This window comes from Nyctibius grandis, chromosome 1, assembly GCF_013368605.1.
Source record: "Nyctibius grandis isolate bNycGra1 chromosome 1, bNycGra1.pri, whole genome shotgun sequence".
NCBI classification, from domain to species: Eukaryota; Metazoa; Chordata; class Aves; order Nyctibiiformes; family Nyctibiidae; genus Nyctibius; species Nyctibius grandis.
In genome coordinates this window covers 95,002,360-95,020,491 of record NC_090658.1, presented here as the reverse complement: position 1 = coordinate 95,020,491, position 18,132 = coordinate 95,002,360, and the positions used below count along the sequence as shown (strand labels likewise).

The following is an 18,132-nucleotide window of genomic DNA, read 5'->3' as shown; positions in this document are numbered from 1 at the left end:
TTTACGGTGAGGGTAACTGAACACTGGAACAGGCTGCCCAGAGAGGTTGTGGAGTCTCCTTCTCTGGAGACATTCAAAACCCGCCTGGACGCGTTCCTGTGTGATATGGTCTAGGTAATCCTGCTCCGGCAGGGGGATTGGACTAGATGATCTTTTGAGGTCCCTTCCAATCCCTAACATTCTGTGATTCTGTGAAAACAATAGCTCAGCACCAACCAACTGATGCCCAGCGACTCCTTGAGCAGCAGCGACCCCACCAATCTTCCCCCTAGTTTTATTGCTGAACATGATGTCATAAGGTATGGGGTATCCCTTTGGTCAGTTGGGGTCAGCTGTCCCGGCTGTGTCCCCTCCCAGCGTATTGTGCACCCTCAGCCTACTTGCTGGTGGGGTGATGTGAGAAGCAGAAAAGGCCTTGACTCTGTCTAAGTACTGCTCAGCAATAACGAAGACATCCCTGTGTTATCAACACTGGTTCCAGATCAAATCCAAAACACAGCCCCTTCTCCTTTGTCCCGGATAGTGGCTTTGCATGTGACTCTCTGGTCTAGAACTTTACTTCTCTTTTTATTTAGAAATATGCTTAAGTAGCCCGTTTGATTTGGAAGGACCCATACTGTGATAGATACTTTCACAATCTTTGTTGCAGATTCTTTTCTGAAAAGAAATAATAAAACCCCAATGTATTTCATGCTTCAGCCTGTGAAGAATTATATTTTTTTGTTATAGAATAGATTTTGAAAATAACATATATGACAAGTGACAGTTGAAGTTTATGCCTTGTAGATTAGAGTAAAATAGGTTTATAAATTCCTGTTATCCCAAGAAGGTTCATACATTCATTTTTTGATTGTTCTCTCTAAATGAGATTTCTTAGTGGCTCATATTTTAACTTTCTTTAACAGGATAACAGGGATTAGAATTTACGTTTTAAAGCTTTCTGTGTCTTTGCTTTGTTACTTGCAAGGCAATTGTTATGATTCTTACTCCAAAACGGAAGCTTGAATGTTCTACTGCTGGTATATTTAATTTCTTACAATATGTTGTGGAAAATGTATTACTAGATAAGAATAATATTGCTTAAGATGGCTTGGGAATTTCTTGTAATTCAGTGTGTCATATTAAGGGCTAGTAACAGATGACTCTGCTAAATGATATGTGGAAGAGGCACGATGTATAGATGTCTCAGGGATAAGTGTCTTCCCCTTGGGTGATAGAATTTAAAATGCTTGTTCTCTTTACTATAAAAAATATTTTCCAGGGTATGCCAAATTATTGTGTCAGGGCAGACATCATTTTTGCAAGATTCTTACTGTTGCTTCTGAAACCCCTCTAGCATGAGGCTGGCTGGGATATCTAAAGTGTTGACAAAATATTGCTCAGGACTGTGGTCACTGCACCTGCCGTAGCTGCAGATTAATCTGTTCCAAGAGTTTAGCTGATGGTCCCTCCCCTGGAACTTAAATTTCATAAATGTTAGTAATTCCTGGACCCTTTCTGCAGGCGTGTTTGGTTTGATCTGTAAGCAGAATTGTTGAATCTTAGGGAGCTACTTGAGAAGAAAGTGATAGTCAGCATGAATAAAGATTGCACAACTAGAATTTCAGATCCCGTTGAATAAAAGATCAAAATACTTTGAAAGTTTGGGGGGGGTGGTATAAATTTAAATAAGGAATTTTAGGTGGTGTGAATTTTGCTTGAGATACTGAAATAGGGTTTAAATCAGGTTGAACTTTCTTGGCAGGTGAATATTGATATGGTTAATGAGGATTATGATTAATGTGAGGGATGTTAGGGAAATATGCCTTTCAAAATCACAAAACAAAAAGCAATTAAAGAGAAATCCTGATCAGCTAAAAACTGAATCCTGAGTCATGGCAATTTGTAAGGTAATTGCCTTTTACCCAAATACAATAGTATTAAAATCAGAACAAGAAGATTTCTAATAGTCTTTCATGCATGCCTGCTTTAAACATTTTAGAGATGCTTATCAGCACGTTATTTAAACATTAAACAGCAATTAGAAAGAACCTCTTTTATCCTACTGTGCGCTTTCTTACACAATGGATATTGTTGGGTTTGTAGATTTTAATGATCCACGTAGAGGTTGTTTACATGCTTGTGGAACGTCCAGTTAAAAGACTTTCCATATTGTTTTGAAGTAAAATGCCTATTATCCAAACGTACATGCCGCACTCCAAAAAAATGTTTGTCTTGTGTTTAGGGTTTGAACACAGCAATGGGTAGCCTAGGTAGGGATTTCTCAAAGGAAAAATGAAGGGCCAAGAACAGAATTTCCTGTGAGAATCAGTCTTCTTTGTTCATAAAATGAGAATGTATTGCCTCTTATGGAAACAATTCAGTCATTCTTGAAATATATTTCCATTAACCTCTGACTCAGACTGGATGGATAGAGATAAACAGTGTTGATTTTACTGAAAACTTAGGTTTGTCAGTACTACCTTAGCAAATGTAAAATTTACTAAATGCTGATCACTTGTTGATAGTGTTTCCAGCCAGTCACTTCTTTCTTATTTTTCACTATGATGATCTAGAAATTTTTTCCTAAAAAGTGATGTTGTCAATATCTCTCCATTTAGGGACTTATTTTTATAATGATATACTTGTTAGGACAACTATAGTGTTAAAATACTGAAAACAGTTTCAGAGAAGTATCCCTCCAACATGCAGGCATAGTGAGCACAGAAATGGTTTTTTCATTTCTGTGGACATTAATGGCTGTATTTAGTTTGTCACTGCCTTGTTGTTTAGTCCCGGATCCGCCGCCTTCTTTGTTCTAGACGGAATTGATACCACACGGTTTAGTAAAAATCGGCCTCAAAGTAGGCCCTAAAAGGCCTTCTCTGTGTAATCTTTAGACAGATCCAACTTTCCTTTCAGTAATTTTCCTTTCAGCTAAAATAACTGCACTTTCTGAAAGTAGCTGCATGTTTTGCAGACAGGGTCTGCTTCTGGGACTGGTAACACTTAGAGTTATAGTCATCGCTGATTCTTGCTTGCGCTTAATATTAGAGAATTTGAGGTCTCTCTTAAATTCCTCACTAATTACAAAGAAGGGCCGAAAGATAAACAAGACTCTGAACACCGTCTTTGTAGTGTCTAAATTGACTTGATTCACATCTCTGGCACCAGGAGTAGAGATAAATCCTGTAAGAACCACAACAGGACCACTAGAAACCACCAGAGACCACCCAAGACCCCTTCACCAATTTAGTGTGCATGCACAAAGACAATTACATAATATACTAGCATATGCATAAGGTTTCTTGGAACAGGTGGGCTTCTCTTGGGAATTGTATGAATATTCATTTTTCTATAATGTATATAATGAGTGTGCTTTTGTCCTTAGGTGCGCATGTTAGGAGGAGAGATCCCCCATGCACCCAGCTGCAATAAACCAACGTCAGCTTTCTAAACCACCATTTGGTTCGGAGAGTTTTCTTGGTTACTATTTTCTGGTAACAGAGCAAGCCCTCCTACTTCCAGAAAGTCAAGGCAGCAAATAAAATAAATAAAAAAAAAAGAGTTGGAGTAAGTGACCACAAAACAGCATACCTAGGATTGTGTATCTCTAGAAACATGTAAATCAAACTTAGATATTTTCTAACAGGCATGCTCCACTTCAAACAGTTTGAAGTAGCTTGGGTAAGTCCCATGTTCAGTGTTACGTGGGACATCAGCTTACACTCACTCTGTGGCCTCCTAGCCCATGAATCTTCATTTTCTTGCCAAGAATTCAGTCTGCACATGTACCTGCCTGTACCAGCAGCCTGCTGCAAGGAAGCAAGGGGTATGGCCCTATTTGCTGAGATGAGGTGTTATTTGGTGACAGACTATTACAAGGTGAATATATGCTCTTTGCCTGCTTCTACCTACTGTAAAGAATTTCTAGGAGCTTTGGCTCCATTTGCTTCCCTGAGGAGGGGATGGGCTATGGGGGGTTTTTGCAGGAAATGGCTAGATGACAGATTTGGTTCTGTTCTGTTCTCTGTCCTTCTTAACTACCTGAGTGATCACAGCCCGGCAGCTGGCAGTGCTGCAGTTCCTGCTGCCTCTGCTTCAGTTGAAAGGCAGTAATCAGCCAGGCTTTAGAAGTTCCTGTTGTTTATTTTGGTCTTCCCTTTATGCTTCTCTGAAAAATATGCATGTAAAAGAAGAGAAATACCAACTTTTAACACTTGATATTTCAGTAAAATTTGAAATAGAATTTCTTGGGACATAGAAGAGACACCTTGCTAGCCTAAAGGTTATATCCCTGCTGAGTAGTAGAAGTTTGCCAAGAAATGGAAGTAGCAAAAGTTGCAAGAAAAAATTTACAAGGAAAACTGTTAGAATATGATGGATTGAGGAGATTTGGGTGGAACGCTTTTCTGCTAAAATAGCCATCTTCTCACAGTGTCAATTTTATCACTTTCTAAACTGCAGAGGTGTATGAACACTTACCTTTCCAGATTTGTTCAAATTTGCATCAGTGTGTCAGTATTTTATATAGCATTATGTTGTGTATAATTATTTGTTGCAATATACATTCTGAACCAAAAAGACATTTTCCCAAGTTAGAGCTGTTTCTGGCTTGTTTCAGAAAGTATGCAGGCCTTGTTGATGGTTTGTCCATAGCCTACGTAAGAACCTGAGTTGTCTAGATGCAAATACTAGTTGCCATGAACGTAATCTCTTTCTTTTCATCTAATTTGTATTTCCACTGGTAAAGTACTGTCTCCGTTCTGTAGGTCCTCTGAGACATAAAAGGAATAAAAGTTATTTTTTTTATACTCAGAAAGTAGCATCAGTCTTCTGCATGTGACAATTCCAGCCTCAACAGACTGCATCACTAGCAATATGAGTTGCGGCTTGTTAATGGCTTAAGAATTGTAGAGAATTTCTTCAAAGCTAATATTTATTCTCCTGTTCATGTTTTATATCGCTGTTATTGAGAGCATTTAAATAAATGATATAAATGTGTGTGAACCACTAAGACATAAAACCAAAAATGTTCTAAGTGCAAAAATTGCACACAGACTATCACTTGGGATTTTTTCTGAATCTGGTTGAATAACCTTCAGAAATTACATCCACCACTCTGTGAAGGTTACTGGTGAGGCCGCACCTTGAGTACTGTGTCCAGTTCTGGGCCCTGCACTTCAAGAAAGATGTTGAGGTCTTGGAGCGAGTCCAGAGGAGGGCGACCAAGCTGGTGAAGGGTCTGGAGGGTCTGACCTACGAGGAACGGCTGAAGGAGCTGGGGTTGTTTAGCCTGGAGAAGAAGATGCTCAGAGGTGACCTTATTGCAGTCTACAACTACCTGAAGGGAGGTTGTAGTGAAGTGGGAGTTGGCCTCTTCTCCCAGGCAATTAGCGATACGACAAGAGGACACAGCCTCAAGCTTCGCCAGGGGAGGTTCAGGTTGGACATTAGGAAGAATTTCTTTACAGAAAGGGTTATTAGACATTGGAATGGGCTGCCCAGGGAGGTGGTGGAGTCACCATCTCTGGATGTGTTTAAGAAAAGACTGGACATGGCACTTAGTGCCATGGTCTAGTTGACAGGGTGGTGTCAGGGCAACGGCTGGACTCGATGATCCCAGAGGTCTCTTCCAACCTGGTTGATTCTGTAATTAATTCTGTGCTTTCAAATCCCTACTTTTTGTCCAAAATTTTGCTGAAGACCCCAACTCCAAATCTGTCCAATAAGAGAGCAGTGGCTTGGAATTTGATCCAGGGCCACCTGTCCAGTTGCTTTGCAAAGAGGAAGTAAAATAAAGGCCCAGGGACCTCGAACATAGATGGCTTTTTAGCATTCTGACTGTCACTGCTGCATACATTTTTGAGCAGTTTCCTTTAACATACTAGTACTGGTTTTTATGATAGCATTGTAAAGAAGACAGAGAACTTCTTCCTTGCTTTCAGATTATGTAGTAAATGTGTGCTATTCCAGGTGGTCCTGTAATGTAGGAGAAGCTTGGAGAATTAATTTCAGCCAACAGCTTTGATGCTTCCTGCATTCTGAACTTGGTGGTGTAAATATACGAATTCTAATTAGCAGATCGTCAAATCCAGACAGGAGATCCTTGTACCCTCTTGTTTCCATCTTATGTAAAGCTCAATCTTTTGTAATTAATAATTTTTAAAAAATTATTTAACTTTGAAAAGTTTGTTTGGATTGAGAAATCATAATAAGAAAATAATTGCAAGAGTTAAATTCAAAACTGGGGTGCATGCAAAATGCATCTTACTGCTAAGAAACACATTTCCAAATACCTGGTGAGGAAAAATCAGCAGGGACTGATCGCACAAAAAAAGCGTCCAAAACACATATTGTACACCCATCTGATCTGTAAAAAGAGTGATTACCTTAAAATTCTTTCTGAAAAACAGTATTAAAGTTACTTAAAGTTAGTATTACTATATTCTGGAATCATAGTCTATATATAGTCTATGGAGTCTCCTTCTCTGGAGACATTCAAAACCCGCCTGGACGCATTCCTGTGTGATATGGTCAAGGCAAGCCTGCCCCAGCAGGGGGATTGGACTAGATGATCTTTCGAGGTCCCTTCCAATCCCTAACATTCTGTGATTCTGTGTGATTCTGTGATAGGGTTTGCTTTACAAGACATACCTTCTGAACTTTCTGGATGGACTAGCTGTGTGTATGTGTGTGTACACATACATACGCTGCTACCCTCTTACACACATTGGTGAGCAGGATGAGTAGGTCTGTTATCTGACTGCACCATTAGGTAACAGTAAAGGTATTCCTCTACAAATTCTGTGGCATGAATTTGCATTGGTAGTAATTGCATCAATTAATGCTACAAAAGACATCTACCAAAGAAATGGAGACACATTTTGTTCAGATCATTAAATGGGTTGGAAAGGTTAATAAGCCTTGAGCTAGAAAATATTCTAGACTGATTTTTTTTTTCTTGGTTTTATAAAACAATATTTCAAGGTGCATTTGTCCCCTAAAAGCAATTACCTCAAAAAAATACTTCCTTCTTGCCATCAGACTTACCCATTCTGTTCAAAGTCAGTTCTATGTGGCTAAAATAATTTTCCTTTAGTGCAGTAGTATTTGCAGAGGAAAGAGAATTAGTTAGCTTGTGGTTTCTATTATCCATAATCAATTAGATTGTTTACTAAGTTGCAATTAGTTGCACTTTTCAAGACCTACTGAAAGTAACACAATTGCTTAACTGCTTGGAAGAGCCTGAGGTTACGGGGATAAGTGGAGTAACATTAATTTGCCTCTCTAAAACATTTTTCTATTGATTCCTCATGCAAAAGGAAGATCTGAGTGAATTTACAAGCCAACACTTAAAAATCAAACAATGGGTTTTGCTTGTAACGTTGTACCTCTAATACCCCAATTATAGGAACTAAAAGCATAGAACTTCAATTTACCTTTCTACATAGTAGAATGCTGTAGCAAAATAAATACAGTTATCTCACCGCTATTAGTTAATAGTCAAAACAATCAGTGTATAGGCATGGTTGTCCTAGAGTCAGATGCTTGGTATTTGAAGGAACAGACTGTCTTGTTACCTCTTTTTTAGAAGGAGGTTTTCCTGAATTACATAATTTGATTTAATGGGACTTTAAAAGTATGCAAATACTTATTATCCTTTTATATTTTTTGTTATCTGTAGTGATAAGAATGTCAATATCAAATTCTTGGCAGCAGCTTTTGAACTGCAGATATTTTTTACCAGGCTCCAGAGAGACAGAACTGGAGCATGCGAGGCCAGGGATAATATATTTCAGCAATTAACCTAATTTTCAAGATGTCTAGAAAACTCAGCAAAATGGCTTTGCTGTATTGAGTCTTGTCACAGTTTAACCCCAGCCAGCAACTAAGCCCCCCACAGCCACTCGCTCACTCCCCTCACAGTGGGATGGGGGAGAGAATCAGAAGAGTAAAAGTGGTAAAACTCATGGGTTGAGATAAAGACAGTTTAACAGGTAAAGCAAAAGCTGCACACACAAGCAAGGCAAACCAAGGAATTCGTTCACTACTTCCCATGGGCAGGCAGGTGTTCAGCCATCCCCAGGAAAGCAGGGCTCCATCATGTGTAATAGTTACTTGGGAAGACAAACACCATCACTCCAAATGTCCCCCCTTCCTTCTTCTTCCCTCAGCTTTATATGCTAAGCATGGCGTCATATGGTATGGGATACCCCTTTGGTCAGTTGGGGTCAGCTGTCCCTGCTGTGTCCCCTCCCCACTTCTTGTGCACCCCCAGCCTACTCGCTGGTGGTGTGAGGAGCAGAAAAGGCCTTGACTCTGTGTAAGCACCGCTCAGCAATAACAAAAACATCGCATTATCAACACTGTTTCCAGCACAAATCCAAAACACAGCCCTGTAATAGCTACTGTGAAGAAAATTAACTCTATCCCACCCAAAACCAGCACAAGACTTTGCAACAAGATGGCTGTGGTGTCTTAGTGTTGTCCCTGAGGTGGGGGGTTACCTGAAAGACATTACCCTAGGGAGCTTCAAACACAGATTTTAAGTTTAAGAACTACTAAATCGGAAAGACAAAGAGAGCAATCCCTGAGCCACCATCTACTGCAGAGGTAGATAGTAGCAGCCTTACCTGAGGAAGGTAAAGTGCTGTCTTTTTGTTAGATTCTAGTGGAATGAAAAATGACTTTCATTGTTTGTAAAAAAACAACTGTTATGTAACAAATTTCACACTTTGGAAAGTCTAGCAGTATGTGGTTTAGGGTGGGTAAAATGATTTGATACTGATTCATAGACCCATGTCAAAGCGTAGACCCATCTGGCATTGTACCACAGGCCTAAGCAGTTGTTTAGGCTTGCTAGAGCTCTCGGTCCATTTTCTAAATTATATCATTAACTTTTTAGCAGCTATGATTTTACATTTCGGTTCTGATCATCTAGCTACTGTAATTGCAGCCTTTTTCAGAACAAGGTCATCTCATATTATTGGTAGATTTTGCTGTTAAGGAGGACACAGAATTTCATTCCAGAGAGACAACTCCCTGAGGTTTAAGTTTTTGTCTTACCAGTTATTTCCTATGTACAGCAGAGATTCTGAAAACTTCAGTTTGAAATTGCAGTTTCCGAACACAGGACAGGTAAATTTATATTAGATAAAGCTGTAAAGGCTTTTAATGAATTCATAGTTTGGTCAGTGAGCTTATTTGACAAACTGACTGTTCTACTTTGTAACTGGCTCAGATATGTAGTACTGGCTTGTGTATTTCCTATTGAAAGTGAGAATTTTGACTTTTTATTTCCTTTCTAGAGGTATCACTTGAATAGATGATTGTCTCTATTTGAGAGTAAAAAAATTTCTTTTTTTACTTGATATTTTATTTCTCAGAAAACAGAAATCCACCAATTTTAATTATATGCCTGAAACGAACAAAGCTTTTGTTTTTGTTTATCTGTAGATCATTATTGTATGTCATAGCCTGTGGATAATTAGGTAGAGAAAACCCTCTGACTCATGAACAGGAGGATGACTTTTCATTTGGTAGTATGATGGAGAGTTAGTTGTTTGGCTGTTATCACAAAAAGGAAAACATTTCTTAGAAGTAATCATACTGAGGATATAGCCATTCTGATTATATAAATACTACTGCAAATTTTAACATTATTCCTTAAACTGTCATCTGAGATGGTGGGCTGCAGAAGCATTTCCACACTGTGCTTATGTATCGATTTTTCTTTCTTCCTAGATCCAGGCCATGTATGACATTACCCAGTATGAGAATATTTTTCCTTTGTGCATGATTCTGGAACAGCTTCTTCAAAATGAGACAGAAGAAAGTAATGTTTCAAGCTCAGACTATGATGGAGAAGAAAAACTCAAATTTCTGATGAACCTTGATCAAATTATTCTTCACCTCTCAGATGAATTCCCTTTGTTTTCTTTATATTTATGGAGAGTGAGTGTTCTTTTGAACTCAGCTCAAATGCAAATCGATTAAAACAAGCAGCCTACTTTTTAACAGTGCATTTGTTGTGGGATTGCATTGGAAAATTTTTGAGCTAGACAGGAAAATTGTCGTTATTGGAAAAGATTTACTTTAAACTACTATGCTTTACATCAGTTTCAGAGATAATGCCATTTATTTCCAATTTTAAAGATAGAAAAAATGTAATAATCCAGGTGCTATTTTGAATAAATGCTGTTTCTCATAATTGAAAACACCACTATATGTTGGTGTTTGCATACACAGTGAAAATGGCAACAAAGTTGTTTCAGGTGTTTAAAATAAGCACTATGAATTTTACAGCCAAGACATAATGTGCGTGTAGAGCTTCCAAGTTAGGAAACTAATGCCTGTCTTTTAAGAGTTATATAGCTTCTGTGTGCTTTACAGACAATGTCTGGTTGGCAGAAATAAAAATGTTTATTTTTAAATTTGGTAACTTATCACTACAAATTCCTATAGGACATACTTAGTTTCTGATTTAATCAAAAGAGTCATTACCTGAGCAAAATAAAATCTGGTGCTCAGTTTTACAACCTTCTTACATTCATTGTATACTGCTTGGCTTTACTTGTTTATGCACAAGTGTAGGCACAGTAGGCCTAATTTACTTCAAGTTGACTAATGGTTTCAAAGATTTAATCTGAATAAATTTAACTCCTTTAATGATTACTTTAAACGTTTCTGTTCAAAATTAATAAATACTGATAAAATCCCCTTATGTATTATCTGATTTTTAAATTTTTATTTCTGTGTGATGGAATTATATTCATAGTAATAATTAAAATAACGTATTTTAACAGAAATCATCTTAAACGTAAAAGACCTTTAAAGTATGAGTTCAACAATACCTTAACTGATGCAGTCTGATAAATTGAAAGGGTAACTATTATGATGAACGGGCTTTTTTTTTCTAATAGATAAACATTTTAGTTTTGTTATGTCTCCTAGTAGTGCGTATTCACCATAAATATATGAAACATTTTTAGCTTTAGTCCTTGTCCTTTCCCTTGCTCTTGTTTCATCAGATCCATTTTTATGTTAGAAAAATTCTCTGAAACACCACTTCTTTAATACTGTAAATAATTTGTCTTGTTATTTTGAATGTGTTTATTTCAGAGAATAAACCTTTGTTTTCTTTATATGTAAAATAAAAATATTTACAAAACAGGTTACTTTGATGTTGAAGTGACTTCCCAAAGAGATTCTTATGCTTGTTTAGACACTGGCTACTGTTCTGTTTCTTAAACTTCCTATTTGGTATGTCATATGGTAACATTTGTTTAATACTTTCTTTTAGCAAACTTTCTTTCGACAGAAATATTTGATTTGCGAAACAAGTGTTCCTGAATATTCACATTAGAAAATCAGATAAGTTTAGCCAAATTAAAGAAAATAAAGTTAAATAAGTATGTAAGTTTGGTAGCTACTCAGGAACTACTCTGCCCTTTTTGTTACTGCTTTTCTTTTTTTTTTGTGTTTGTTTCATTAGGGTAGAGGATGGGTTCTTCCACCTTCCTCCACAGCGCTGAGAGCATGATTACAAAAAGTGCAAGGAAAGGAATAAACAAAAGCAACTGATATCTAATTGATATAATGAAAAAGCTTAATTCAAAAGGATTTTGTAAAGAAAAGACACAAAACACAGGAGGATACTGGAATCTGTGTAATAGCACAAAATGTGTATTGTTTCAAGACTCCTGTTCTAAAGAACAGTTTCAACACTTGATTGCACATCACTGCATATTTGTTGATCTATTGGCAAAAAACATTTTTATTATTAGTAAAGCACCTCAGGCACAAAGGGACACGTGTTTTCTTCTTTACAGATTGTAGGATTTTCTCACCAGCAAGCTCTCTAGGTCCCTGGAAGAGCAATGAATATTTTGGGAAACACATGCATCTTTGATAAGTTTTGAAGTAACTGCTGACTTGAGACATGATTTTTGAAATCTGTTTCACAGCATACAGAGAGAGGGAGTTTTGTGTCCAGAGGTGGAATAACTACATGGCACATACACTCTGACAAAGATTTGAAACAATTTGCTATGCAGCTTTGAAAGTGCTGGGGCAGAGTGAGGGTTCCCCTTGTAATGCCATGGTAGCAGTTTAGACACACACTAGCCTCTCTGCAGAAGTGCTATTAACTGGTCACCTGGGCTCTCCTTATCTGTTTCAGTGCAAAATTAAATAGTGCAGTTGGACCATGTTAGTGAGCATCTCAGCTTTGGTGGGAGCAATAACCTCTGCAACCAGAATAGTTATTAAACAGATTGTTTTCTTATGATTCTTGAAGAGATTTTTCACCAAGATGGGACTCGCCTCAAGATGAAGATGCACAAAGGTAGACATGTGCATTTAGATGTCTCCATGTGGTTGAGATGTCTAAGCTATGAAGCACTTACAAAGTACCCTAATGTTTTGGGCTGGGTCTCCAGCCGCTACCTCAAAGGACTGCAGATCTTCTATAAGCCCTGCATCACATTTTCTCTCCCCACGTAGATGCTCTGATACCCTGGGGCATCTTTAGTGGCGCTGTCACTAAATGTGTCTGCTTAGATAACTGAATCGAGTGGTGATGATAGCGTGAGCTTAGATGTGTAGCTCACTGGCACGAACACGCATGTAGGTGTCCTAATGTGGGAACTAAATCCCACCCATGTGAGATATTATCTGGTTTTAGTAGTAGGAAATCCTAGGTTTAAGTTCATACTCCTCAGTTTCTGCTCTTGTCTTAACTTGAGTAAACATTGCTGTCATCAGTTTTGAAACAAAACAGGATGACTGAGCCAGTCCCTGGAGTTAGCTGTTACAGGTGAGGATTTGCGACCCGGTTGTAAGAAATCTTCCTGCAGCTTGGACTTTAACTAAGTCTTAAAGTAATTCCTAAATGTCACCTGGCTTTTACACATCTGGCCTCCAGAGAGGAATCCCAAACCCAGAGAAAGTACTTAGTTCTTTGCTGAGTGGAGACTATTAGATGTCTCAAAAGAATAATCTCAAAGTCCCATGTGCGGAGCATAACATGTCGTAGACCTAAAGAATAGGAAACACTAGAAAAAGAACTTGATCTCACCTGTTGTCGCTCCCTGGAGTGTTTCACCTGAGTTACACCTACAGTTTTAGAATTAACAGTTCCGGGATATTTCTTTTGTCTTGCTGATCTCCTTTTTGTAAATATATGTACTTTAGAATTTGGCAAGATGCTAATGTTCTGCTAATGCAAATTGTTCAGGCTTTTATATATCTATCTATCTATCTAGATATTTATATATATATATACACATACACACATACATATGGTTGAATTATATATTTATATGGTTGAATTAGCAGTGCTTATTGATAAGTAGCCTAATAGTTTATTATTTTGTAATTTGTTACTTTGTCACATTTTAGCTTCCCAGGTGACTGTTTTGTACCTGTGTCTATCTGTTTTAAGAAGAATTTTATGGTAAAGCATCTCTTTTTATGAGAGTGGAAAAATTATGAGACAAGGAAAATAAATTTTTATTCTAATGCTGCTCTATTGACTGTTCTATTTGCTAAAGAATTTTACATGCTTACTAATGACAGCAGTGGGTGGGATTTTGAAGTGAACTGCCTCAGGATATTTTTGTAAACTTCATTTGAAATCTTTTTATAATCTGTTTGTGATTTACTGATTTTTTTTGATGTAGTTATTGCTTGTATGTGTTGGTAAATGAAATTGTACCTTATTTTAATCCTGTAATAATCTTTCATTTTTTCTTTCAGTTGTCTATGCATTGCTAGCTGATACGAAGTAACACTTTATAGTTTACTGTGGCACAATATTCAGCTGACATTTGCATGATCATAGGAGAATTTGGGTTGGAGGGGACCTCAAGAGGTCTCCAGTCCAACCTCCTGCTTGAAGCAAGGTTAGCTGTGGGGTCAAACCAAGTTGTCTGTTGCTGGTTCAATATTCAGTCAGGTATTGAAAACCTTCAAGGACAGAGACTGCACAACTTCTCTGGATAACCTACTCTTCTGCTTGACTGTCTTCATGGTGAAAAATTTTTTCCTTATATACAGTCTGAAGCTCTGTTGTTTCATTTTATGCTCAGTGTCTGTCATCTTCCCACCACCCAGAGCCTGGCTCTGTCTCCTTGATACCTTCCCAATAGGCACCAGAGGTTGCTGTTAAGTCCCCCTGAAAGCATCTCTTTCCCAGGCTGAACAAGCCCAGCTCCCTTAACCCACCTCCCAGCACAGATGCTCTAACCCCAGCCATGTTGGTGGCCCTCCATTGAACACAAATCAGTTTATCAACTACTTTTTACTGGGGGCTCAAAATGGGCAGCAGTAGCCTAGTGAAGAATAACAAGGGCTGAGCAGAGGGGAGTAATGCCTTCCCTAGATCTGTGCTCCTACTGACACAGCTCAGGATACTGTTGGCCCTCATTGCTTCCAAGGTCACTGCGGGCTCAAGTTCAGCTCGCTGCCCATCAGAGCCCCCAGGGGCTTTGCCCACAGAGCTGCTCCACAGCCAGGCTCTCCCAGCCTGTATCACTGTAGGGGTCTCTTCCTTCCCAGGTTGAACACTTTGCACCTGTTTTTCCTGAATTTCATAGTGTCTGTCAGCCAATTCTTCCAGCCTGCATCGGTCCCTCTAATGACAGTCTTGCCCTCAAGCATACTAACCAGGACCCCCACTTTGGTGTCATCTGCAAATCTGATACGGGTGCACTGGCGTGCATCCTTCAGGCCACTGATAAAAACATTAAACAGGACACACTCCAGAACAGCTCCCTGTGATACTCCACTTGTGACAGGCATCCGGGTAAAGTACAACCCATTAACCACTACAGTGTGAGCTTGACCAGCAATAATTTTTTCACCCACATGGTTTTTCACCCATCCAGACACATCCTATCCTTGCCTTGCAAGGACATTGGCCAATTCTGACAGCGCCCATGGATGTAGACCACCTGATTCCTTGGACGTATATGGGCTGAAATCTCACAAAGAAAAACTCTAGCTTGATCTTCAGCTACTCCTAATAGTTCCTCTTCTTGAGTACTTCTGCTAAGCAGAAAGGCCTAGGAGACCTTGCTGAAGATTGAGGCAAAGAAAGCATCAAGTTCCTCAGCCTTATCTGTGTCTGCCATCACTGAAAGCTTTATCCTTTGTAAATCCTTAATTTGATTGAAAGCCATCTGTGAAATACCATTATGTAAATCACTTTGAAAGTCATCAGTAATGTAATTAAGTTTATCTTTGAATTCCCAAAGGATCTAGCTTTGAAATTTCAGAATTAACATCACATTTGTATAAAATTATTTAATCTGAAATTCAGTTCAGTTTAGCCTGTTTTAAAAAGCCATGGGTTTGGGAGTGATTAATATATGTTCATATTTTATTGATCTAGACAAGGGAATTTAGTCTTTAGATCTCTTGCTGGTATTGCTGGTATGGGAACAGAGGACTCAGAATGACTGTTTCATCAGACCAAAAAAATCTTAACAGCTTCTGCTTTTTTATTAGTTCCACAACCCATGAGCGTGCCTGACCTGCAGGGATAACTAAGTAGACCAAAAACAAAGTTTACTTCTCAGAGGTGGAAAGTCCTGCTCATAACTTATTTTACACTGCAGAAGTGCAGGGCGTTCTCCAAAACGACTTTAAGGGAACGCTGCAGTGCTCCTCGTCTGCAAGGTGAAATAGCAGGGACTTCTGAGTAAGGGTATTAAAAGCACAGTATTTACATGCAGAACCTCTTGTAGCTCTTGCGCAGTAGTAATTCCTTTAGCTATCTTCATCATCCTGCCACAAGGGGAGAAGCAGCTTAATCTAAAAAATAGACTGGGGAGAAGGGTGAGGAGGGAGGTACAGATGAGCAGGAACCTTTGACACTGCTGGGGGTGCTAAGGGAGGTGAGGAGTATGGGAGTATCGGATGTCCAGGCAACAAAATGAGACTGTGCAGAGAGATCGGTGCTGTAAAAAAAAACATTTTCACAGAGGAGAGGGAAAAGACAAGGGTAAAATTAAGTTGTTTTTGAGCTAAGGCATTGTCACCTCCCTCCCTCACAGACACAAATTTCAGCTTCTTCAATTCTTACCCCTTCAAGAACTCTCTTCTGTACCTTAGTGTCCCTGTGCAGATATCAGTGATCAGCTTGAGAGAGAAGTAGTTAAGAACTACAGTCAGATAATAATCAAACAACTACATTAACATTAGCATCTTATTCTGCTTCAGTTTAATAGTGAAAAAAGAGCAAGTTTTTAATATTTTTATTTATTCATAATGCTAAGCACAAAGCCAGGAAAAGCAAAGGTTGAAGTTTTATAGAGGTTTTCCTTCAGTGTTTGTTTTCATTCTCTGAGCAGCTGTCTTACATGTATACCTTTAGAGCTCAGAGAAATTTTGTCCAGCTACATACTTGTAGCTTTCTTGGTTTGTGCTTTTTCTTCTATCATGTGCCAGAAAGAGTCTTTTTCTGTTCTGCAATTCTTAATTGCCTTGATTTGAGTTTCTGTAACTTCATCCAGATGGTGTGCCTCACTAAGACCTTCTTTAAATCACCTCCCCCTTATATAAATTGTTTCATCCTCCTTAATTGTGTTTCCTTTTGGTTTTCGCTTTTTTCTTATAAGTAAATTTACTTAGTCTGCACCTGCTTCTTTAATTGAACAAGCAAAGTTCGTTTTCATCCTTGCTTTAATTAAGCCATTCCTTCAACACAATTTCTTCTAAACTTGCTGATTTCAAATTTATCCCAAATTCTTTGGGATTATGCCCGCCATTAAAATAGTTTTACTAAAGAGAGGATCATCCTTGAGAAGAGCACTGTTTGCAGATCACCCGCTTCACAGAATCACAGAATCACAGAATGTTAGGGATTGGAAGGGACCTCGAAAGATCATCTAGTCCAATCCCCCTGCCGGAGCAGGATTGCCTAGACCATATCACACAGGAATGCGTCCAGGCGGGTTTTGAATGTCTCCAGAGAAGGAGACTCCACAACCTCTCTGGGCAGCCTGTTCCAGTGTTCAGTCACCCTCACTGTAAAGAAGTTTTTCCTCATATTTAAGTGGAACCTCCTGTGTTCCAGCTTGCACCCATTGCCCCTTGTCCTGTCAAGGGATGTCACTGAGAAGAGCCTGGCTCCATCCTCATGACACTTGCCCTTTACATATTTATAAACATTAATGAGGTCACCCCTCAGTCTCCTCTTCTCCAAGCTAAAGAGACCCAGCTCCCTCAGCCTCTCCTCATAAGGGAGATGTTCCACTCCCTTAATCATCTTCGTGGCTCTGCGCTGGACTCTCTCTAGCAGTTCCCTGTCCTTCTTGAAGTGAGGGGCCCAGAACTGGACACAATATTCCAGATGCGGCCTCACCAGGGCAGAGTAGAGGGGGAGGAGAACCTCTCTCGACCTGCTGACCACACCCCTTCTAATACACCCCACGATGCCGTTGGCCTTCTTGGCCACAAGGGCACACTGCTGGCTCATGGTCATCCTGTTGCCCACTAGGACCCCCAGATCCCTTTCCCCTACACTGGTCTCCAACAGGTCTGCCCCCAACTTGTACTGGTACATGGGGTTGTTCTTGCCCAGATGCAGGACTCTACACTTGCCCTTGTTATATTTCATTAAATTTCTCCCCGCCCAACTCTCCAGCCTGTCCAGGTCTCTCTGAATGGCTGTGCAGCCTTCCGGCGCGTCAGCCACTCCTCCCAGTTTTGTGTCATCAGCGAACTTGCTGACAGTGCACTCTAATACCTCATCCAAGTCATTAATGAATATATTGAATAGAACTGGTCCCAGTACCGACCCTTGAGGGACTCCGCTAGACACAGACCTCCAACTGGACTCTGTCCCATTGATCACCACTCTCTGGCTTCTTTCCTTCAGCCAGTTCACAATCCACCTCACTACCCGATCATCCAGACCACACTTCCCCAGTTTAGCTGCGAGGATGCTGTGGGAGACCGTGTCAAACGCTTTACTGAAATCGAGATAGACCACATCCACAGCTTTACCATCATCTATCCACCGGGTAACGTCCTCATAAAAGGCTATCAAGTTGGTTAAGCATGACTTCCCCTTGGTGAAGCCATGCTGAGTGCCCCTAATGATCCTCCTGTCCTTGATGTGCCTAGAGACAGCACCAAGGACAA

General features: G+C 39.4%; 1 protein-coding gene across 1 annotated transcript in view; it reads left to right on the top strand.

Annotated features, from left to right (window-relative positions):
- MEI4 (meiotic double-stranded break formation protein 4) overlaps positions 1 to 9,978 on the top strand; it is an 84,672-nt gene extending 74,694 nt beyond the window's left edge. Inside the window, exon 5 of the mRNA XM_068415255.1 lies at positions 9,727 to 9,978. Within this exon, the coding sequence (XP_068271356.1) occupies positions 9,727 to 9,978 (252 nt within the window). The remainder of the gene's footprint in view (positions 1 to 9,726) is intronic.
- The last annotated feature ends 8,154 nt before the right edge of the window (positions 9,979 to 18,132 follow it).